The 24,354-nt window shown below is 49.5% G+C and overlaps 1 protein-coding gene across 1 annotated transcript in view; it reads left to right on the top strand.

The window, feature by feature from the left end:
• The first annotated feature begins 2,640 nt into the window (after positions 1-2,640).
• LOC119461093 (LHFPL tetraspan subfamily member 3 protein) overlaps positions 2,641-24,354 on the top strand; it is a 129,966-nt gene continuing 108,252 nt past the window's right edge. The window contains exon 1 of the mRNA XM_037722276.2: positions 2,641-3,970. Within this exon, the coding sequence (XP_037578204.1) occupies positions 3,559-3,970 (412 nt within the window). The 5' untranslated portion in view covers positions 2,641-3,558. The remainder of the gene's footprint in view (positions 3,971-24,354) is intronic.

The following is a 24,354-nucleotide window of genomic DNA, read 5'->3' as shown; positions in this document are numbered from 1 at the left end:
AACCTTGAGCAGGCGCTAGGAATGTGGCGAACGCGAGGGAACACTAAGCTGGCTGCGTTCGCAGCAACAACACAGCAACTGTTGAGTTGCATGAACCAAGTCCATGTTAGACCTTTTCTTTCTTTGGACGAAAATGACACAGCAAATGTTGATCTGCATCAACCGAGTCCATTTGAGACCCTCTTTCTTTCGATGCATCACGAAACGAGTCCGCACGTGCGTTGCTGGAAACCCTCGTGGAGGCTGGCTTCTCTGCAGCAAGAGGTCTAGTGTGGAAAAGCTGACCACTTGCGTTCTTGCCATCGCCCGTGGGGTGCGTGCCTGCACTATGACGTCACAGCAGCAACAGTAAGCATCGATACAGATAGGTAAAGGCACATCAACTGCAACGAGCGAAGATTATCTAATGCCTCACAGTGCGGTGCTCGGGCCGCATGCTGAACGGTGATCATTAATTAATGATTTTAGTGTACAGTAGTGCGTGGTATGTGCCAAGTGAATTGTTTCGTCGCCTACTTTTCTGCTTTTTATTCCCCCTGTATATTGATATCCCCCCTTTCGCCATCGAGCATACGCTTGGTCTGCATGTATTCGCTCTCCTTCTCAATTCACTTACCGTTTACTTCAAGGCATGATTTGCCGGGCCGAGTTCATTTACCCTTAACTTTCTCCCTTCTCCTTGTACACCCGCACACATGTCAACGGGAGCGCAGGATTCGCATCTGCATTTAAAGGGTAGCCTTTCACAATGTGCCTGTAAGTCGTGGACAATGCAGACTAGGGTATCTGCATCTGAAATCTGCTGCCTACGAGCGACACCAAGCGATAGCTGAGGATCCGACAGCTACCTCAGTACGTTGCTTGGAGTCGCCGCTTATAGTTTAAATATAACGACGCCAGACGGTCATTGAGTGTGAAGCAGCGGTCTTTTGTTCCCGGCGGCCGTGCCGAAAGAAGAAACGGCCGTGGAGGCGAGAACAAATGGCACGCGTGACCTTACCGGCTTGGAAGGGAACGTTTTCTCAGCTTACACCAGACGCGCACACGCGCATGACCTCGACAGCCTTGACAGCGCCGCTTCGAGACGGAGTGGCCAAAAGGAGGAGCCGCCGCCAGCCAACCAACGCTGCTGCGGGAAACAATAATTTCCTTTCATTCATATTCATGCTCACGCCTGCAATAGCCAAGCCGACGTCGTCTTCGGCACTAAAATTATAAGTGCATCGCGCTGTACAGCAAATGTGCTGGAGACGTTTTATATACTGGTTTTATACTTAATTTGCGTCTAAAGTGACGGTGGTGTTACTATTACATGCTGTACGTTGCTGCTGGAGAAAGCAGTTAAAGAAGTGCGCATTAAATGCCCCGCTCTGCTTCTTGAAACACCGTCACCGTTTTTCTTTGAGCATACGGCAGGACCGTTACTTGTGTTCTCGTTGTCATCATCGCCCACAAACTTTCTTCGCTTGCCAGAGTGTCCTTTTCCGCTGACGCGCGTCGTGTGCTTCGCAACTCTGCAAGAACCAGTAACATATTCATCTCAGCCAGTAAGCCGAGATGCTAGGCAAGGACCAGTAGTTTTGGCAACACCACGCGACGTACTTTCGACATATGCTCGGTGGCCTTCTTGTAAGCCGCGTTGTGGCCAGGTTGTTCGAGGGCTCATTGATGATGTTCAAAGTGATTCAAGCAGGTTCAGTGTTCAAGCGAGTGTTTAAGCGCTTTTCAGGTGAACGTACACATTCGCGAGCTCCTCGTTCCGAGCCTATAGTACTGTATTGTGCGGCTTCGCGGCAGCTCAGCTTTGTCGCCGGCGTGGCTTCGTACAAATGAACTCATTTTTCTCATCATCTCTCGTGGATGGAGAGATTCAGCATTGTATAAGGAGATGACCCAACACACACGCCTATGCCGACCCAATTCCGTCATTACTGTCGATGCGTGAAGGTTAAGAAAGGAAAAAAGAAACGGACGGACTTTCCTTACTTAAGCTTTGCGCCACAAACATCCACAGCTATGCACCGACTGACCCAACGTCGCATTTTGCCGTCATTACCTGCGAGATTTGCCCGGCCTACAAGGAACTTACTAGTAGATCCACTCAGATGATCAGTCTTACGTGGGGAGTGAACTCACGCGGTATGCACATGCCATAAGTAGTTCTTGCACCCGGTATATAACAGTTACTATATTTGATAATTTACTGTAATTAGTACAGAACCCTTGCACCATGCAGCCAGTAGGCTTTCTCGATACTTTATTGCTTCCGAAGTCAGCCTGTAGACAGTGAAGTTGTCGATTCCTGGCAAAACAGCTGTACCCACGCAAGAGGCGACATCAGTATGTGCGCCATTAACACGCTTCCATTTCCGACAGGAAACGATTAAAACCTCTTTACAAGCGTCAACAACCATTTCCGTGCTAATGTGCTGTCTGCATATTTACCACACGCATAGGCTGTATGGCGCACGCTGCACATCTTCCACCACAAGATTTGCCACGTCTCATCAACTCTTCAGCTTCCGGGATTCGCCGCCGACCCAACTGTTCGATGCTGCACGGAAGGGTCAAGGGCCTCGCGTGTAATTCGCGTGGGGCATTCTCCGAAGCAACATTTTCTTTCCGCGTTTCCTTCCGCCGGTACCGAAAGCCGCTTACACGGTAGCGGGGCCGGCCGCAACGCAGGACGGATATAGCCTCTTGCGTCAGCGGCCAGAACTGACCGCATCGGCGCGGACGGACGTTCGGCATACCGGTCGCATCAAAGGCAGCCACCGCTCAGCGGCAAGAGGTAACCCCCTCCATCGGCGTTCCTGGCCGGCCGTGGAATCCCAAGCTGCTTCTAGCGACGGCGGCGCCGAATACGTGCTGCGTAGTGCCGAGCGGCTTCGCGTACTGAGGGAAAGGGAGGCCCTTTTCTACTGCAACCTCCTTGGTCCGGCAAGGCCCGACAAAAGCGTGAGCAACGGCAGCAGCGGCGCAGCCGTGGACGAAGCGAAGGGTAACTGGCCAAACCAGTCCTCCTGGCATGGGGGAGGCTACCTGGCCAGCCAGCAAGCAAAGCCGCCATATTGAGGGGGAAGCCACCTCCTCGCTGGTGTCGGCACGCGCCCTCTCTTCCTCCTTTGTGCCGCTCGCAGCGTAGTGGCGGCGACGGTGGCGTTTAATCCCGAGTGTGAGTTCACGGCGGTGTGGTGGTGCGTCTCGGTTCCCCTCCAGCTGTCGCTGTCCTTCGCCCGTTCCGCGCCAGCGTGCCATCGCAGCCGTCGCGTTCTTCGGCGGCGACGAAGGTTCAACTGCGCCGTGCGCGAGCGACCGAGCTTCGACTTGTGCGCAAGACCTTGGCCGCCGTTGCGGGCAAGCATTCCGCCGTCGTTTGGGATTGTGTGCGATGAGGCAGCAGCGGCGGTGAGGAAGGAAGAAGACGACGCCGCCGTCCCACGATTGTGCGGTGTGCCCACCCGGCGAGCGGCAACGTGAGGGACGGTTCGTGTGCGGTGAGCAGAAGCAGTCAAGACGGCGGCGCTTAAGCCTAAAGCGATCGAAGCGGGCGCGATCATGGAGCCCAAGTACGAGTACGCGAGCGAACTGAACCTCTACCAGGCCAACTACATGCGCAACTCGAAGGCCATCGGCGTGCTGTGGGCCGTGTTCACCATCTGCTTCGCCATCATCAACGTGGTGGTGTTCATCCAGCCGCACTGGCTCGGCGACACCAAGGAGTCGCGCGGCACGGGCCACTTCGGCCTGTGGCAGTACTGCCACCTGATCCAGGACGGCCAAGACGTAACGTGCCAGGGCCGACTGGACGACTTCAGCTCGATCCCGTCGGCGGCTTTCCGCGCGGCCACGGTGTTCGTCGGATTATCGGTTGTCATGGTGTTGTTGTGCATCTGCTGCATGCTGCTCTTCTTCGTGTTCCACTCGTCCACTGTGTTCCACATCTGTGGCTGGATGCAGGTCTTCTGCGGTAAGTACAGCGCGCACGGCGCCCCCCTGGTCATCGCGTGATAAGTATGCGAAACTAAACTAGCATACGGGTTATATTTCTCCTTGAACAAGCCGATACTTTTTGTGCATACCTACGTCGAACTTTCAGAACAAGTAGGTTTGTTCTGATCAAGACTAATCTTGTCAGTCTATTAGTTTCAGTCCTCAAAAACCTTGCGTTTGGTTGCTGAAGCCGACGTAGCCCATATACGCCCAACGTCACATATCGTATGCACATCTCCCATATACTTTGCCAACGTAGAAGAGCACGTCACATCGAAGAAGCATATCTAGCTGACGTTTCCTATTTTTGCCAGCATTTACAGCTTCTCTTTTACCTGGCAAGTTACTGTCTTCGGTGTCATCTAAAGATCTAACAGATGTGTGCGCTCTTGCGCTAGCAGGTTATTCGGTGGTAGCAAGTCCAATGACCACGTTCTGCGCGTCAGCGCAGAGCCTGGCCAGTACGCTCATCTTGCGATGTGTGTGGCGCAGAAAATTATTCTCAATGATTTCTCCCTTATCTTTCTACTGAAATGTGTACTGCTGCATCAACTTACAATCCGCGGTTCCAGTTACCACGCGTTTAACGGTTATGGCGATTAGCGCGTTTACAACAGAGCACCAGGATGATCAATACAAGCAGTCATGTCCTCGACTACAACACATGTACTTAGACAGTTTACAAATGGAACGAATCCGCTCACCACTGCTACTGCTGAGTCCTGGCTGCGTGATGTCATGTACGTCTAACCCCTGTTGCTAGAGGGTTCTGGAGATTGGAGAGGCGAGTTCGTCCCCTTCTAAAGAGATTTCTAGCAGTGTACATGCAACCATAGTACAACTAGTCTTCCCCGAGTGAGCTGTGGTTATGTATACAGCGGCACCGTTACCTTTGACAAGATATGGGGGGCACCGAGGGGCCTGATTTTTAGTTAGTCACAACAACAGGAAGCCAAGGGAAGCAAAGAGGAAATTACTTGTGGTTTTAAGAAATAATGAAAAAAAAATGATAAGGTAAAAAAACGATGAGGTGAAAGAAAGATTAGAGCGAAATGAAAGTTTTCTTAATCAATTTTCATTCTCCTTTACCCGATTTTTATATTTCAGGTAAAACAATAAATAATTTCCTTGGCATCATTACCTGTTGGCTCTGTATTGTTGTGACAAGGGTTGTACAATGTGCTCAGAGGCTAAAAGCATGAAATTATTGATCACATCCTTATTATGTGGTATGAGAACAGCTAACGATCAATGCATGTACATATGACTGCATTGGAATGACAGCTTAGGTGACACCTGTGCTTTGATTCCACCTTCTTTTGAGAATACTGCTGTGTTGGTTCTTCTTCATTGCATATCTACTCTGTAAGATATGCGAATGTCTTCTCAGACATTCGTTTACACAGCCTACAGCAAGTATGCATATAATTTTCAATAAAGAGTGTAGAATGTGCAGAGACATCCTGCGGAGTTAAACAATCACACTTTTCATCGACTAGTGTCTACGGACTTCCTGAAAACATGCCGTTTAAAGTCTGTGGACTACAGTGATACCCATAGAAACAGACTTGTGAATGACTCCTGTATAATAGGCAATGGCCATATTTTATATAACCATACGGGCAAGTTTATAAAAAGGCAGAACAGTCTACTTGGAGTCTACAGACAGACAGGCTGCCTAAATTCGTTATTTAACGATCTTTACAATGGCATAGTTTCAACTTAATTGATTCGTAAAAACCCTACATTACGTACATGAATATACAGAAGGAGGTATAAAAGCACGTAGCTGAAAGGGGACCTTTTGTCAGAAAATGAATATTATACAAGAAGTATGTAACACGACAGAAACAACAATGTGATTGTGTGGGTTAAGCGACTAATTAGTAATAATCGACTAATGTTCAAAGCTTTTCTGCAAACGTGCCACTGAAGTCTGTGGACCACACTCAGACCAAACGAAGCCGCCTTGTGGGCATGTTTTGTGTATAGATAAACTGCGCACTTCATTTTTTCCATAACGACAGATCCGTAAGAGCCAAAGCAGTCTAATGAAAGTCTGCAGGTTGATATAGTAATAAGCTGCCTTAAATTCATTTTTTTCATGAAAATTAACTTCTGCGTACTGCCAGCGATTGAAGAGCAGAAACTGGCAACTTCAACAGCAGTAGAACGCAGCCTAGTTCTGCATAGCGTTCATGTTGCCTGTACGATCATTTGCATTACGTAGTACCTTTTTGCGTTCAAGAGCAGTAGCCCACAACCTCGTCCCACATTTAGCGTCCGCGTGCGAACGCCGAATTATCTAACACATGAGCAACACACAGCCATCTGAAAGCTGCATGCTGAGTGAACGAAGAAAAAAAAAAGAAAGATAGCGGTCTCCCATAAAAGGCCGGAGAGCATCGATCCGGTTTTCAGGTTTTCCGTGTTCTTATTACGACCATACCGCAAGGATGTTGCAGACAGCGTGGTGATCACGATGCGCTGGTGCGCCCTGTGGTCGCCGTTCAAGGCCGCCGTCCTAAATGCGGTACCCGCAACAGAGCATACACGCCCGATGACCTCACGCCCCGCTTCGCCGCTTCTTTCTTTTTCCTCGCGGAACAACTTTGGATCTTACGTTGGTCTTGCTTAGCCCTTCCGCGCGGATTCATCACGCAGGGCCCGACGCGCTATAGCCGGTCGTTTCGAAGATACTACGTCAGCGTATACAGTTCTGGCGGTCGCAGTAAATGCCGCAGAAAAAGCTGAGTAGATACTTGCTCACGACTATTATTAGGCATGAACGCGTGGGTGGTCCGCGTGCAGTTCTGCCATTTACGTTCCACATTCGCAGTGCTTGATATCTATGGGACACAATCCGCCACTATATAGTCTGGATTGAAATTGGCATTTTGCTGATATTTAATTGAGTTGTACTTATACAGTAGTCGCAATGAACTGCCGCGTTCCGCTTCACCAAATTCTCTCGTGCAGTGGTCAAGACGTCGATTTTTTTTTTTTTGGGGGGGGGGGGGGGAATTGGGATTGTGGGCTCGATTAGTCTCTCATAAAATACACAGGACAATGATTTAGTGCTGAGTCGTCACTTACGGAATCCGAACTGAATGTTGTTAGTAGTAGTAGTAGTAGTAGTAGTAGTAGTAGTAGTAGTAGTAGTAGTGATTGGTTTATTTAAGTAATTAGATAAATAAAGGAAAAGGAAGAAAGATTGCTACTGACCTCAGTAACTGTTTAGCGCAGTCTGGTGACACCTGTACCAGGGTCAGCAGCGGACAAGTTAGGGGGGCGTAAAAGGACAGGGAAAGAGGATGCCAGCGGACATTTTTCTGTTTATTGGGGAGATCAGTGCCTTTAAAGAGAGCAGTGTAGATTTAGATGATATATTACTGAACTAGCGTGAAATCACTGCAATTATGGTAAATTAAACCCAGTTGATGTGTTTCACAGAAAGGCACTTTGTAAATTAGCTTATATATATATATATATATATATATATATATATATTGTTACTGCCGGAAGGGCAATAAACATTGCAAAAACACATTCTTTTACACGGAGCTCTGGTGTAATACCAAAATAACCAAAATATATTCGGCGCCTCCTGATTATAGGAGATACGCGTTAATATTTCGCAGCAGTTCTTCTCTCGATGTCATGCTCGTTACGTTTTCGTGGGAGCATGCCTTCGTCTTCGGTGCACTTGGTCCCTGAAACGTCAAACTTCCGCACGTCTGCCATAAGCGCTTCAGCGCTGCGAAGACTCCCCTCACGTGTGGAAACTCGTCCGCGCCTCAAACAGCCCGCACACGTCAGCGTTTTCGAAGCTGTGGATACTGCGTTCGCAAACACATTCCCGGAGCTTTGATCACATTGTGTCTCCACGAAGAACAAGACTTCCTCCTCGACAAACAATAAAGGATGCTTACAATGCGCCCAGCTTGCAACGCTCGCACGTCCCCCGTTCGTGTATCCGCAGCAGTTTCTCGTTTTAACGTCCGGTAACTCACGTTTCCCGCATTGGGTCTACTTCAGCCGATCCTTTGCCAGTGAGCGTGATAGAAATTTGTTTTTGCATTTGTTTCTTCAGTCAGCGAGGTACGGTCAAGCAGTCCTAAGAACTCAAGAGCAAGAAGAAGAAACAAGGAAATGCACATGCGCCGTGGGCTGCGAAAAGCGAGCGAAACAGGAAGGTCCCGCGGCAGGAATGGCGAGATCTCGTCATCGGAAGGAACGCGTCTCTGCGCGGGAGAGGCTTCGGACGTAGGAGTGAGGAAGGGGTTGGCGTGAAAGGGGGATGTAGGCCACCGACGCTGCCGCCGCAATGACGCCGCGAAAGCCCCGTTTCTTTTCTCGACCGGTGTCTAGCTAATGTGAGATCCCTTTTATATGCGGGTTCCTCGGCCCGTATAAGGAGACGGGAGCACGCAAGAGCACGCTCACATAGCGACGCGGCGGTACTACTCTATAGTATCGAGCGTATAACCGCGACAGCTTCTATACGTCGTTGCACGCGAAGTGGCACAATTCGTAGGCCTGTATTTATTTAAATGATGTGCACAGGCACTGGGGTCAGTAGGGAGAGATTTAGAAATAGTAGACCCAAAAGTCGGCGTTCGTTACCTTCCCAGGGTAGGGCTCTGCCGCATGAGAGTATTACTGGCGCTGCTTCTAACTAAACCGCTTGCGTCCGCTATTTCTTTAACTTTCTAAAGACGTATACAACCTCACATTTTAAAAGCGAAGTTCTTCCAATCGAGTCCTACCGGGCATTGTTGACCCTGGCTGCTGTTGCTGCTGCTGTCTTCCCGAACAGCCTACACAAATAAAATGAGGTGGGAGCGAAGCGTCCGTCTTCCTGCTCAAGAGCTCGATTCTCTAACCGTGTGGCCACAACTGCAAGCATACTTCGTTCCCGCATAATACGCCAAGTAGCTCTTTTCAGGCAGGTCGAGTCTCCTCACCGGTATTCCCTCGACAAATATCAAATGTCCCCTTCGCCCTCGTGACGTCACTCCGTCGACGTCGTCTTGCAGTGCGCATCCACGTGAAATGCTGTCAGCACTACGGCATAGCTTGTGAATAACGTATCGTAGATAAAAAAATAAACATTACCTGACATTGAATTTGTGACCTGTTCGGTGCACAAACAAACATTGCGTGAGTTTATACGTTGCATAGGATGACAAAGACCGTTGTACGCATTGCATTTAATCTAAATAACGACTTCACGAAAGCTTCGCTTCGCATAGATTCCAGCATGTATGTTCTTTCTTTTACTACTAAGAAAAGTAAAAGTTTAGAAATCTGCATAGTTCTGGAGCACCGGACACGTTGCTCGATAGTTGTAGTGGATAGTTGATCAGGAAGGAATCTAGTAAAACGGTCAAGTGTGACCTTTTATCGAGGGTATTTTGTTCTGTAATGCCACAGGGGCATTATGTCTTGTACGAAGCCACGCATTCACACAGATTTTGTTGCAGTACAGTCATGATTTGTTATTGTACAAGCCAGATTTCGTGTTGTAATTGCGTAATTTATTTTGACGTCATCTTTTTTTTTCTATTTTTTTAGCAGCTCGTTTCTAGTAGCGAGCTCTCAAATTTGCCCCAAGTGCACATACTTTATCCGGGTTGTCGCAACAAGTACACGATGACTGCTTCATTGCAGCACATTGTGATTTTTTTTTTCGCTTATCATGGGAGAACCGGTGAAACCATCATTTCCAATACGATTCAAATCCAATCGAGTAACGAATTCAATCGCGGACACTTTGTTTTGAGTCATGTACTATCGAATGCAATCGTCTACTAACGATGCACTCGTTATTGTAGCAAGGTGCATGAAGACTTCATTCTTCCTTCTCGAGCTTCGAAAAAAGAAGAGAAAAAAAAAAAAAAGCACAGCTTCAGTCATCGCCACGACCTCTTCGCCAGGCAGGTTTCTATTAACCGAGGGGGCTTCACAATAACGAGAATCTCTGACGAACAGGATTACCCCCTCGTTTCACAGAGGTCGCCGAAGGAGAGGCAAGGTTCGGCGCAGGCCACAGCGAGTCGCCGGCGGCAGCGGCAGGAATGCGCCTGCGCTGTCAAGTTCGGGTCGTCCTCGCATAGGTTGCGTACTGCACCTCCGTGCCATCCTCGCCCGATACATCCAACACCGATGTGGCGAAAGGCCTCTGCCGGCGTTCCCAGACAGGAATGGTGGTTTAGACGCTGGCAGCGACGTTTGATCGATTCGGCTGTCACGCCGAGGTTCCATGAAGCTCGATGCGTTGACCGGCTCTGATGGGCAGTCTTCCCCGCCGAGCAGGCGGAGATACTACTGGGGCTGGCGTATGATATAGACGCCGAGTGAGTGAACGCCTGTCGTTAGCCTGGTTACCAAGTTATTCTCGGCACTTCCTACCGAGGAAATTGTCGCGTCGGGTGATCTTTTTTTTTTCTCTCTCTCTCTCTGTGGAATCGTAGCGTGATTTCTTCGCGAAGTCCAGAATGGCGTTCACCGTAAGAAAAGGTAGAAAAACAATGCAGGAAGAACGATCTGATGACTCTGTCACGGAATCTATCAGCGTGGTTACTGAGAGACGGTGTGACAAAAGAGAGAAAGCGTTCTAGATAAACTCTAAGATAACTTAATAAATGTATAGGACAGCAATATGATTTCACCACAGGAGCTACGCACCTATAGTGCATTCTGGATGTGCGGCAGCTGGACCGTTCCGGATATGAGAGAAAGTTGGTGGGACACTTAGGGAATAAAAGTAATTCTTGAATAGAAACTAAACGTTAGGTTGAAAGGAATGCAAATGTCTCTCAGTTTGAAGCTCTGCGAAAACTGCGACTATTTATGGTTCGCAATTAGAGGCTTCTCAAACGCACGTTTGTGCACATCGTAGGTAGCTCATCATCTCGACCGTGAAATCAACCTACCCTCCCCAGCCTCATTTCAATCAAATGAACGTCAACGGCAGCACTGCGTTTATGACAAAAAAGAGTAAGAGCTTCCGGATTTCTACGCTAAAGAGATGAAAATTGAAACACGGGTTAAGACAGTCCAGGTTAGGAGTGAGCCCGTGTATCACAAGAGGTTCGTGCACTTTTCATATGCCGGATGAGATGACCTCATCGCCGCTTACATCGTAACTCTTTATTTTTTTACTACCCACGCGTGTCGATGTCGTCACTGTCAGATCCTGAGATTAAACTCGCCAGGCGATCGCCGTGCCCATACGATCACCGCATACATCAGCGGGCCTTGCCTCCGCCAACAGTGCCTACGCTCATCTTAGTGAAACCGTCACCGCTCAAGAATCTGCCCACATCAACAGAGACAGTTGAAAAATTAAAACAACAACAACAACAAAAAAAAAACAACGTCATAAGCAAAAGAGGATACTCCCACTTATGGGGCACCACGGGACGTCAGTATATAGAAGAGGAACGAATGAAAAGCAACAGCTATAAAACGACGATGTCTAGGGAAGATGTCATTCATAGCAGATCCGATTAAGACGAGACGCGAACGTCGCGGCAGGCGTCACATGGGAGCCGTCTTCCCAATTCGCGAGATACTTCGGCACCCCGCCGGGCCTTGTCAATCTTCCCACTCAGGCCAAGGCAACGTCGCAGCAGCTAGCCGCACCGTTCTGCTTAGATTAAAAACCCCGATCAACTAACGACCTACTACTCCGCACCCAGGTGTGGACATAACAGCAGGCTCCACAGCCATAGCTTGCGTTTGACTTTTCTTCGCACTTCCCCCCGAACGTTCTTCTTTCTTTTCTTTATCTCTGTAATCTCAACACCGTGACATCATCGCCGACAGCGTGTGTTCGTGCGATACACTTTCTCCCTCTCTCAGGAACGAAACCAACTCGCTCGCTTACACGGCTGTTTTCCCGCTCTGCCTCTTTCTCAGCCGCGCGCCGTACACAGTCTCATCACGGACTCACTCCATCGCTCGCGTACCGGTTTCCTCGGGCAATTTGAATTTCAAACACCCCGCCGCGACGACGCGTTGGATGAACGACGAGCGTGGGAGCGCGCGCTCGCGTCCGAAAGTGCTTTCGCTGATTGCGCCCGCTCCCAGGTAGACGCGCGCCTCTGTAACAACGGGACGCGCCCTCGGACGCCTCGCGGACGCTGGGAGGCTTGGTCCAGCCGGAAGTCACCGGAAGTTACTTCCTTCCTTCCTTCCTCGGCTCGCTATTCGCGGCGGGAAATTGGGGTCGCGTTCGCTCGTGGGGGTTAAAAGCCGCAGGCGGCGAGCGATCCCTGTGTGTATCTGCAGCCGCTTGGTGAGAACAGCCTATATAGGATGCGATAGAGCAGCGGGAGCTGACGCGGTAGCTAAGGGATTGGTATGTAGGTGTGGCTGGTAGGGGGGTGTGTTTTTCCAGCACTGCACGAGGAACAGCACGGAAGCTATCAGTTTACGCGTCAGGCGATGTTGAACAATAAGGAAAGCGGCGTCACGGTGTGCGCAAACAGCGGTGACCACTATACAGCATGTGCGGTGCGTTCTCCTCTTGAGAATTCCACGCAAAAAAAAAAAAATGTGCGGAAACCATTGATGATTATCAATGTAAGCCGAATGGCCCGAACGAGCGCGCGGGCGAGCGAACGAACGAAGGATCGTTTTCCTTGCTGAGTCGGACCACCGGGCCCAACCACGAAAACGGGTGAAAGAAGCGAAGAAACCTATTCGCTTTAAAAATTACGAACTGATGACATACTGTCGGACAACAATTTCCGGGGTCACAGCAGTCACCCGAAACGAATAAAAGAGCTTCACCTCATTAACTGCAGCTTTGAGGTAAAGCCTGCATTGATGTGATCGACTGTTACCGCAAAAACTTCTTAATTCAGTGTTGCGTTTACAAACACGAAATTGTATTAGCTTACTGGCACGGACCATTATTATGCGTACGCATTTCCGCCTCTGACAGCACAGACCGGATACATTATAAATATCAGTAAAGTGTCTTGCAGTAAGCATTCTCCAAATGAGGGCTTACCCTGTCTAATGCGCTCATCTTTCCTTTTTTTGTCGTTCGGCCTTAATATAGTGCGAGTTCTTTCGTCTGCGGATAACCGAGTGTCTTGAAATACATCGATGCTACAGCGATGGTAGCGCCGGAACTGCACACAAGGGCAGAGGGAGACTGACTGCAATGCCGGCACACATGTAGGAAGTGGCCTTTCCCCGCGATTTGGCAAGATAACGCTGGTGGAAAATGATCTAAACCTGCACGAATAATTTTCACTTGACCCTCCACCAATGTCACGGACGCGGTAATCATCCCCCATGTCCACAAGGCGCGTTCACATGTCGTTTTGAGATAAGCTTCAACAAACCATCACTACAAGAAAAAGTAAAATAATTATCCCCCAAAATTAGAGACAATTAAGTGTTCATTACGCAAGCGCTATAGAGACCGGCACTCCACGAACGCGACATCGGCGCATCAGAGGACATTTCGCTTCGCTCCGCGCCATAGCACGCAAACCGCTTCTTTCAAAAGCATATTCTTCTCTACCATTCACACGGCGCGCTGACAGAACTGCAAAGTCGTTGTATGACGTCGGCGACTCACTCTTCGTCCTTCATTATCTCACGCCCCCTCTTGTAAGAAAACTCCGGAGGAGGCACATCATAAAGTAGTATACACTCAAAGGCCTCCGGGGGGTCACGCGCTCATCCTCTAAACGCAACTATATCAAAGATCTTTCTAGGTCGCCCAGGTGCAAGGAGCATACACGACGCGGCCGTACGCGCCTCGTACACATACCTTGACGGCGCGTATACGCACGTCCGCCTGGTTTACGGTGCTCCACAGTCGAGCGGTCAAAAAAATAAAAGAAGGAAAGAAACAGAAAATAATGAACAGAGTAACTGCGAAGGAACAGGATAGTTACTGCAAAGCGCTGCGGCAAGAAAACAAAGACAGAAAGAAATGCGAGGGTTAAAGAGTAGAACGCCTCCGGTGCGTGAAGAACTGCGGATGAGAGGAGGAAATGGAGGCAGGGAAGGTGCAGAGAGAGAGAGAGAGAGAGAGAGGAGGGGGGAGCCAAGCGGCAATGGCTTCAGCCGAGGCCAATTGTCACGCGCGCACCGTTCCTAACGATGGTGAAGAGCTTCGTGACGGACCCGGCCTGGCTCCTCCGGTCCCAACACAGCCGCTCGGAGCGCTTCCTGCAAAACCTCCGCTGGCCCAGCAGTTGCCGCTCCGTTTCGATCGTATCGACGCCTTCGGAGAACACGGCGGCACCGCCGGCGATCGCCCGGCTGACCTAGAACTTCGACAGACTGTTTACAATATTGGCGCCCCCCTCCCCGCGCAGCTTCCAACCCAGTCCCCTTTTGCCACGCCGTCCTATATCTGCGAGTCTCTCTGTACTCCGTGGGGCCACGGACTTGCAGAGCCAGCGAGCTTCGAACGTAATAAAGAAATCCGAATCTGGAAGGACTCAGTCGCGCGCGCGCGCGCGCGCTCTTGAGAACTACATTGCGCCAGTATAGGTTGTCGAGAAACGGCGACACGGCGGGCTTTCTTTTGCTCTCGTTGTTGTTGTTGATCCACGTAGGCGACGCGCGCGCGTCTGATGATGCAGTTTCGAGAGGACAAGCGACGGGACGAGGAAGGTTCGCAGTTTTACAAGACAGATGTCTGTTGTGCGTCGCGGTGCATGAAGCCGTGTGCTGAGCGTCGTGGATATATAGGGGGATAGAAGTGACAGCGTGTCCAACGCTGAACATACCTCAGACGGAGACGGGAATCGGGTGCCCCCCTCCCGTCTTCAGAGAAGCGTACCCGAGTGGGCTTACAAGTTTGCTGGCTTTTTTCTCGTCCCTTTGATTAATTGCTTACTGCGCTATAAGCTTAGTACGGCGCTGACTACCGTAGCTTTACAGCTGTCAAGCGTGGCGATCGGCCACGCTGGCTAACGTTGTAGTAGGTCAACGTACGTAGCAGTATATATGCAAACAACATACGATCGCGATCTGGGCTAGTTAGCATTACTTGTACAGAGACAAGAATAGAAACCGCTGTGGAGCGGCGGCGTGGGTCGTCTTTTTTATTGTGCGTCGCGTTCTTGCACCTCGTCTTTTTATGACACAAAGAATTCCGCAAAAGGTACTTTGCCTCGAAGCCACAAAGAAGTGAGGCCCGGGCCTTGTTTCCTTATAGTTCTGTGTGTGTTGGCTTCCAACCTTCTATATCGATGGTATAATACGAATAGAGGAGACGAGATACAGTTGCGAGCCCATTTTTTGAATTATGGTGTACAGACAAGCAGGTTGCAGGATAGCTGGCTAGTTCGTTACACTGAGTGGACGTTAGTAGAGCGCTGCCTTATACGCTTATAGCGTAACTGCATGTACTAAATGGATCTGCGTGGATGTGCTGTATATAGTTATAACCCTCGAATGCGGCTCTTGTGTCTTCTGTCCCTGTGAACGACGATGAAAAAAAAAAAGTGATCCCCATAAAAAGTGCGCCACTTGCGCATGTCGAAAGTCAGCCTAACATTTAATAACTTTGTTGCGAAGGTAGAAGCAACAGCAGGAGTATCGGCAATACATCTAGTTTCTAAGTATCCGTAGAAATGCGGTCAAATGCTGGTATTTCGTTTTGAATTGAACTGTACGTTTTCTTTCCCCGCTTCACAAAAATGTATAGACATTTTCGTGCGAAATTATTTTCTATTTAATACACGCTATGGTCATTTCATTGAACAAGCAATAATGTCAGCCGGCCACGTCAAGTGTTATAAAGAAAGACAAATAGAGATACTACTGGAGACTAAAGAGGCTTGCGTTACCGCTGGCCCATTATATGCTTTTCCAAACGAAAGCGATGGCATCTGAAACGACATACGACGCAAAGGCCACCACGCTCCACATACACACATCCAACATATACAGCCACGCGGTACCAACGCTAATCGCAGTATATGGTCGATGTCACTCTCCCGTACGAAAGTTAAAAACGCTTTCGTATAGTGCCGGACGCATAGGCGTCACTGTTCCAGTGTCTATGCATAGGTCTCGCAAATCTCACGCGCAGGTCAAGGCATGACCCGCGGCACATATACCCAATGGATCAGCAAAAGCAACTAGCAGTAGCAATCTACTTACTGAGCGACAGTCTGCCCATAGAGAAATCGCAGAGATCTTGCTTTGAGGAGTGGCGAGTCGCCGGTATGCGAGATATCCAGCCACATGCTACTGTGTGTTTCTGTATCATCTCTCAGTGCCCGGCGTATGCGCAGGTGCGCTCGACGCGTAAGCAGGTCGTTCTCATCTTTTTTCGCTCGCAGAAACATGAGAAACGTGTCACCGCGTTCGGCTGTCGATACGCGGAGAGACACTTCGGTTTCTCCCAAGAGCGAGGCTTCGTGTGTGTGTGTGTGTGTGTGTGTGTGTGTGTGTGTGTGTGTGTGTGTGTGTGTGTGTGTGTGTGTGTGTGTGTGTATATATATATATATATATATATATATATATATATATATATATATATATATATATATATAGGCGCCCACTCTTGAAGCGAAGAACGCGCTGGGAGACAGCGGTGTCATCACAGTTGGGTCTTGTTATGCGGAGGAGAGAGGGAAGTCGCGGATTCCTCGAAAGGACCTCGCGTAGAGTGACACATGCTATCTGCTTGTAGAGAGAAGAATAATAACCCGCGCTGAGAGTCGCGAAGACAAACGGTGTCATCACGGTCGAGTCCTGATAGGCGGAGGCTCGTATGAGAAGCTCAAGATGGGTTTCACGATGAATCGCGGGGCATGCTATACTCGGGGCTCGGAGAGACGATTCATGCGCCATTGCTACACCAGTGGGGCGCCGCCACCGCGGGGCCCCCCCAATTTCCTCGTGACCGTGCTCGGTCGAGCAGAAACGAGAAATCGGACCAGTGACAAAAAGTGTACCACGGCGTAGGCATGCGGCATTGCCTTTCAAGACGTGCCAAGCTGAAAAAGGCAAACACAAGACAACAAGAACACGGCAGAGAGAGATTGGAGATAGTAAAAAAAAAAAAAAAAAAAAAAAAAAAATCAATGGTGTGTGCCGGTCGTCGTCGAAGCCTGCTCGTGGGGTCGAGGGGCGTGCTTTGAAAACCCGAAAAAAAAAAAATAGGCGGGGGGTTCCTTCGCGGTTCACGGGACACGTGTCGCTGGAACGATGATGGAGAGCGTTCTCTCGCGGCGCTCCGGTCCCATGGTGCCCGCTGAGCGGACCCTGGCATGCGTAACCGGTTGGCTGTACGTACACGTATCGGCACATATCCGCGGAAAGAGCTTTATACTTACACGGTCGTTCTTCCTTTATACCTTTTGCCGCTCTGGTTGCCTCGTAACACTGATCGGTGTCGACCGCGTGGCCTGTGGTGTATTTCAAAGGCGTTACGCTTTCGTACCGCTAGCGCAACGGCAAACACGCGGTGTGCCGTGGTTCCGTCTTTCGTGGAGGTGTTGAGGTCATGAGTTGTCCGCCGTTGTGATGCTTTGTTGCCTTTGGCCATGGTCTTCACTTAAAGTGAGAGGATCTGAGCTGTCTTCACACACACTCCACCCCGAACCTCCCTCACACACTATGTATAGTACGCTCCTGTCTGTATCTTCACCGGTGGCAGAGGCAATAAAATACAAGAAGAAAAGAAAACGTCCACATACGATAAGCGTTCACTATAATAGGGAACGATCTATCTAGATGATGCACATTCTCGGCAAATGGTGATTCGAACGACGATGGCTATGCGGCTGCTTACAAAGCGTTTTTCATTCTTTTTTTTTCATGGTATATATATGTAAACTCAATAGACTTGAGCATCCGCTTTTGTTCCGGAATTCTTTTCGCAGGCCGCGTTCTTCCAGGTTCGGCGCTTTGGCGTTATAGCGTTGACACTTGTGTTCCTTGAATGGAAACTAAGTCGATGCGGGGAGAAAAAAAAAAGAAGAAGAACCGTTTAGTTCCTTCAAATTTATGTAGTATTCACTAAAATGTGCTCAAAAAAAAAAAAAAACCCAGAGATTAATTTCCGCATTTTCTCCAAGTCTTTCCTTTACTTTTTTGAAAAGAGAAAATGTTTTGTTCCTGTTCTGTGTCCTGTTGTTCTTCACTATGTCCCCGTCTGTGTGCGCTGTTACCCCTTTAAGCTGTTGTTCCTATTCGTTCTGATTTATTGCCAGTTAACTATAGTAGATGTGCAGAATTTTTAGAAGGAAACCAAACCAAACCTAACAGTCAGCAGACCGGGGCTCCGTAGTTATGCGTAGTCTTTTCCTAATGTTTCGAGGGCGGCAATGGTTTTTCAGGAATTTCTGCCATGCTCCAGCTCCGGACGGACAAAGATTGCAGGCATGGCGCGCTCTATATATAGCTCGATACTGTTTGAACTGTTTCTCACTTCGTCTGCAGCTTTGAAGAACCAAAGTTTGTTGAGACTCAAACATGCAGCCCAGCGAGAACTTCGATTATTATCGGAGTGCACTTCTAAAGTTTCCGCAAAGGCTGCTCATATGTGCGGACACCTTATTCTAAATGGAAATCCAGCCGTAGCTTCTTGCAGAAGTCAATCGTGTCTAGCGTGGTGAGGACACTCATGACCGACACGACAAACCAATGGGCCCAAGGGCTATCGGTCAGGATCCTCACTTGCATCGGCGCAGTAGTTTCATGGCAACACGCAGCCGCAGACAGTTCACTACTCGTGGTGAGTTGCCCTATGTAGGGTAGTGCCGCTTAAAATCTTCCGGCCTGTCAGACCACTGATCGACGGTGTTGTTCGCCAGCTACAAACCATCGACAGATATGGATCGAAAGACACGACTCGCTGCTTTCCAGTGTGTCAAACAGAATGCCGGCGGAGGTCAAAGGGGGCCACCTTTAGAACCGATTGCACGCTTACTTCCGCTTTTGACCAGCGCGAAGGCTTACCTCGTTCGGCACCGGGCACAGAGCCATTATCAACTCATTACGCGAGCGCGACAGATGACCGCGCACACCTGAGTTATGGGGCCACGGGGGGCAGACACTTTTCGCGAGAAGATGGCGGGAGAAGAAAAAGTGCGTGCATGAAATGGGACATAGTGACAGAGCAGCTCCGCAAAATGCGACCAGGACGACGACGAGGTGGCGGCCGCACTTTAAACGCGCGAGGGGTCAGCGTAGTTGTTTTCCCACACGGCTGGTTCTCCCTCATACAACAGTCACACTGGCCGCTCGTGCTGACAGCTCTAGCTGGCTCGTTACACTTCCGGTGCCTCACTTTCTCCGCAATCACTGTGCACTCGGGGTCGACAGCGCTCCGGGAGAAAGTGACAGCCTGCGAAGACCCGTCGGTGCGTGTACGACTCTTTTCGCCACTTTCACTGCCTTCCGGGCCACGCCGGGAGCAAGCGCGACACATGGTCGCGTACCCGGAACGAAAACAAGCGGCCAGAACTGTTTCACGGCTGCCCTCTACGCTTTGCTTTTGAGCGCTTCGTTTGTTGTTGTTTGTTTCTTTCTTTCTCGCACACCCTTCCCCCACTGTCGTCGTATGCACCGATGTGCGACAAGTGTCACGCCTGTGCGGCAGGACAACAGTGCGGTCGGATGAAAGGAATATTGCGGCCGAATAACCGATCACGCACCCGACGGTAACGGTTATCGATGCGTGGTATTATTACACCGCCGATGCATGGCTGGTTGCGTAAACGTGTGTGGTGGTTGGAAGTTCGGAAGTTTGAAAGTACCCAATGTCGGCAACACAAAACCATTAATACGCATAGAAGAGAGAGCGAGAGCTTTCTAATGAAAGAGGTTTGACTGGTGTTTGCATAGCATGCAACTCCAGGTGGGACCACGATAAAAGCATGAAATGATATGCGCAGCGCACCTTGCAATTTAATGCGCTCAACGGTACTGACAGAGATGAGATTGTTTATATATTTCTTGCGCAATGATGCTGGAGCAGTACACTGAACGTCGAGGGCCAACTTGGAAGTAAAAAGAAATAAAACAAACAACATAATTTACGGATTGCTTCAGCTTCGAGCCCGTTTACTACGACATGCAGCATCCTCCCAATGTGAAGACAACTTTTTTTTATTTATTTATTTTTTTTTTGCTTGCCTGCTCTATTCTAATACGGAGGCTGCTGGACAGAACGTATTTCAAGAACGAAGACTTCACGTTGGTGCGTACCGTATGGTGTTTAGGATTGCGGAGAGGCGAAACCATGCCACAGCCACGCAAGAAGCATCCGATTATTGTCTATATGAGCGAAATGTTTGCCAGCATAATGTCACACACAGCCCTATATATACGGCAGGCTGCTCAGTCGCGTCGCGTGTCAGTCGATGGCCGAGTATACGTGCACATTAGGGCTGCTCGAAACCGCTACACTCCAGCTAGCTTTCGATGAGACAGACGAGGAGCTAATCGATGCGGCAAGCGCACCGCTACTGTGTAGCAAGTCTACGGCTTAGAAGCCGCTTCAGCGAAGAGCGCGCGCACACCGTTTACGGAGGACGGAAGTGACCACGATGTTTCTTCCGCTAAACGATATATAACGCGAGGCGCGGAAGCTGCTCTTTTCACGCTGTACTTCCGTCCGGTACGTGAATGCAGTGATTGCCGCCTCTTCCTATCCTCGCCCAAAATCACAGTCCTCCGTACAAGCACAGCTCAGTCAATTGGCTCAGCAACGGTGATGCCAGCATGGCGCTCCGCGCGCTCTCACATAACCCGCTCCCTTCCGGTCGGTTCATGGCGGGCACGGTCACCTCGCGCCACCCGGAACCAAAACAAACCCTGTTGTTTGCTTGTCATTTTCGGCGTCGCACATTACACGGGCTGGGCCACCGCACGAGTTTTGCGGGCACTCCTGAACGGCGCAGGTTCCAGTCGCGACCGCCGGTCAATTGCGATCGCGAGACGTGGCCTCCTGCCGCCGAGAGAAATTCGTACGCGTGCGCTTGACGGACCACGTCACGCGGCGGCAACACGCTGTCGCCGCTTTTTTTGCCAGAGGCGCTCGCTCTCAAAGGCGACGTTTCTTGTAAAGCGGGTCAGGCTCGGTTTGCCCATTTCGGTACGTAGCACGCGCGCCTTTTGTTCGAAAGGTCCGTTGTAGCCAACGGAGTGTCGGAGAGGTGGTTTCGCGTGCTGTTTTTCTCGCACCAGTAAGCCTCGAAGAGAATGTTGATTGTCCGACGTCAAAGGGAAATACAGATAGAGAAAAACAGGGGTAAGTAGCAACACTAGTGCGTAGGTGCATGTGTGCGTGCGTGCGTGCGTGCGTGCGGGTGTGTTTACCTCAATTTTCAGGACGTTTTCATCCTCCTCTCCTCGCTGTGATAATTCCTTGCGCGTTGATGCTGCGCTGAATGAGCGCGCCGATGCTGAGGGAGACGTTAGTAGGGACTGGAGTAGTTGACCCAGCAAAACGCCTCACATGCTGCCGTTTCCTGTTTTGTAAAATGTGTACATTAAGCACCGCTCCTAAAGGTTACGTTCAGAAATAAGCCACGCATGGGATTATGGAAAACAACGTTGCATTTAGTTTAACTGGTTTCGCGTATCATCTGAGCGTATTAGTTTAGCGATTGCGTGTGCTTGAAAGACTGATTTTCGCAAGTCACAGACGAGCCTGTTGTTGGGTACCTAATACTGAGCTCTATAAAGTTTCGTCACTGTGAAACCACAGAAATTGAGAGGCACTGTTATCACTTTCACAAGCTTTGGAGAGCAAGGCGCTCCACGCGAGTGCTGCTGAATAGTGCCAGGCGAGAGATGGTGGCTTGCACACACAGGCTTCGGCACTTTTGATAAAAATTGAGTGTTGAGGAATCTGCATATACCTATCATAGTGCCATGCCCTTAAACGTGCGTTCTCTTGTACACCTCTTAATACTTTGCCAGTCACAGCAAATATTTTCAAGGCTTCTTGGTACTGGTCGATAGTTTTTCGAAGTGCAATTGTGTATTCTATGCATGCATATAAAAACTATGACAAGGATTTCAAATACGTGATCACACCTTGTGACCAACAAAATGCCGATGGTGAGAAAAAAATGAATGAAAGAAATGATAATACCAATAAAGGTTGTCGTTAAATGAACAGAGCACTCTGAACATTTGTCGTAACGACACAGATGAACAACCAGTTCTCGATCGCTCTACTAAAGTAAACCAACAAAACTCAACACATTCCATATCTTTATTGTCAGTTATCATTGGAGAGCGCTACGAAACAGAAATGAAGGTACATATATACCTCGGCGTTCTTCTGGTTAACAGAAGGTCACATGATCGAATACCAGCCACGGCGGCCATTCCGATGGGGACAGAATAGGGGAAATACCGTGTGTTTAGATTTAGGTGCATATGAAATTAAATTCCGCGATTTTACGTGCCAAAACCACGATATGATTATGAGGCGCGCCGTAGTGGGGCACTCCAGAATAATTTTGACCACCTGGGGTTCTTTAACGTGCCCGCAAGTGACACGGGCGTTATTGCATTTCGCCCCCATCGAAATGCGACCGCCGCGTCCGGGATTCGATCCCGCGACCTCGTGCTTAGTAGTGCAACACCATAACCACTAAGCCACCGCGGCGGGTGTTATGTGCATATTGAGGAGTTCCACGCAGTCAAATTTGATCCGGGGCCCCATAGCTCACAGTGTAGCTTTGGAACATTTCATACCATGTACTCACCTATGGTAGCATGAAAAACCTGTCGTTCGGCTAACCTCTCCATATATCATCAAACTTTCACTCTGTTTCTCTCTCGTGCACTGATTTGGATTATAGTTAATGTCATTATTAGTTACACTTTCCTACAAAGCTCAAAGAGCGCAAGTCTGTCGAGTCTCAGCAACGTGCAGCTACGTTACCTGGTGGAACAGTATCAGAGGACGCCTACTGTTCCTCTGCCGGTGTCTGGTCCTCGCCGTTCGTATCATTATTTTAATCGTTCATAGCGGTGCAATCGCCAGCGAGGTTTCCCGCGGGTACAATTGTTCCGACATGGCTTCAGCTGGATTAATACAATGAACAACGAACCGAGAACCATCAACAAAAGCAACGAACGATAGAGTGGCGCTGATATAACCCGCTAGCACAGTCGGAACCCTGCGCGAACAATGCGGCTCGAAGAAGTTATCGAAGTGCGTGGGTAGGCATCGCGAATGGCGCGGCGCCCTCAACCTCCTTGGTCGCCCTTATTGAAAGCACGGCGGCTAGTATAAGGAGCAACTGCAGTGAGAGAGAAGGGTCGACGGAAAACGGCTGTTCGGCGTCCTTATACCTCCCCACGCGCGTAATGGTGTCCGCGAGTGGTCTCCTAATGGTGCCCGCAATTTCTTCTTCTACTTCTTCCGGTCTCCAACGCCCCATCAGGTCGCGAGAAGAGAAATTGCGGGGCCTCGGTCGGCGTGCGTTCTGCTAGGAGGACACTGTTTGCGAGCTGGGAAAGCGTTGTCCCTTGTTCTTTTTTTCTCACTGTTTTCTTTACCGTTTCTTGTTCTTCCTTCGGTGCTTAGCAGCCCGTACTTATCCTTGCGGACCTGGAGGTCCTGTTTGTGTACACTCTCGCCTTGCGTTCCGGAACGCTTGTCTTCGCGAAGGACCCCCCTTCCCCTTCGCGTTGTGCGACAGGGTCAGCAGGCGTGTCCGCGTCCTATAGCGGACAGAAGAGAGCGTGACAGTGAGGCTTAGAAAGGGAAACCGAACAGCTACGTAGGTACGTTTGTAGCACGTACGGTTATTTTTCTCTCAGCTAAAGCTGCAGACTGCGTGAAGTATCGTATCGTTCTGTTGTGCCAGGATAGTGAGTAGGCCTGAGGGTTCTGGTACAAGCTCTGGCGATTATGTTTTGCCCAAAACGAAATCTGCAATGCACTCAAGCGAGTCTGGACAAATATGAAATAGATGCAAGAAAAGTCAAAGAAATCCGCTTAGAGCGGGCTTTATATGCTGCGAAGGGATGCAAATATAACCCTTGTGAAGGGTTCTCTGCCTTAAGCTCCGCACTATTCTAGAAGTGCGTTAAAAAAGAAAAAGAACTTTTAAAATTTAATTGAGCCTATATTACTCTGCACTGAGGGAAGTAGGAAGGTCAGAGAAGGAAGGTTTTGAGGATTGCCGGTGAGCGCAATGAGTGCATACGTGCGCCTTACGACTGTTTCTACATGGCAGGCATTACTGGAACGAGGAGAGACAGACAACGCCCAGTGCCCGTGATGCCTGCTTCTTTATCGTCTCCATACGTCATCTGTATCAAAGAAAAAACAGAACGTAGGGGGCACTAGTATGCGAAAATTTGTGTGCACGGTGCCTGTTCGGGGCAGTC

This window comes from Dermacentor silvarum, chromosome 8 (genome assembly GCF_013339745.2).
Source record: "Dermacentor silvarum isolate Dsil-2018 chromosome 8, BIME_Dsil_1.4, whole genome shotgun sequence".
Classification (NCBI taxonomy): Eukaryota; Metazoa; Arthropoda; class Arachnida; order Ixodida; family Ixodidae; genus Dermacentor; species Dermacentor silvarum.
The sequence above is the reverse complement of the archived record's forward strand: the minus strand, read 5'-3'. Positions and strand labels throughout refer to the sequence as shown.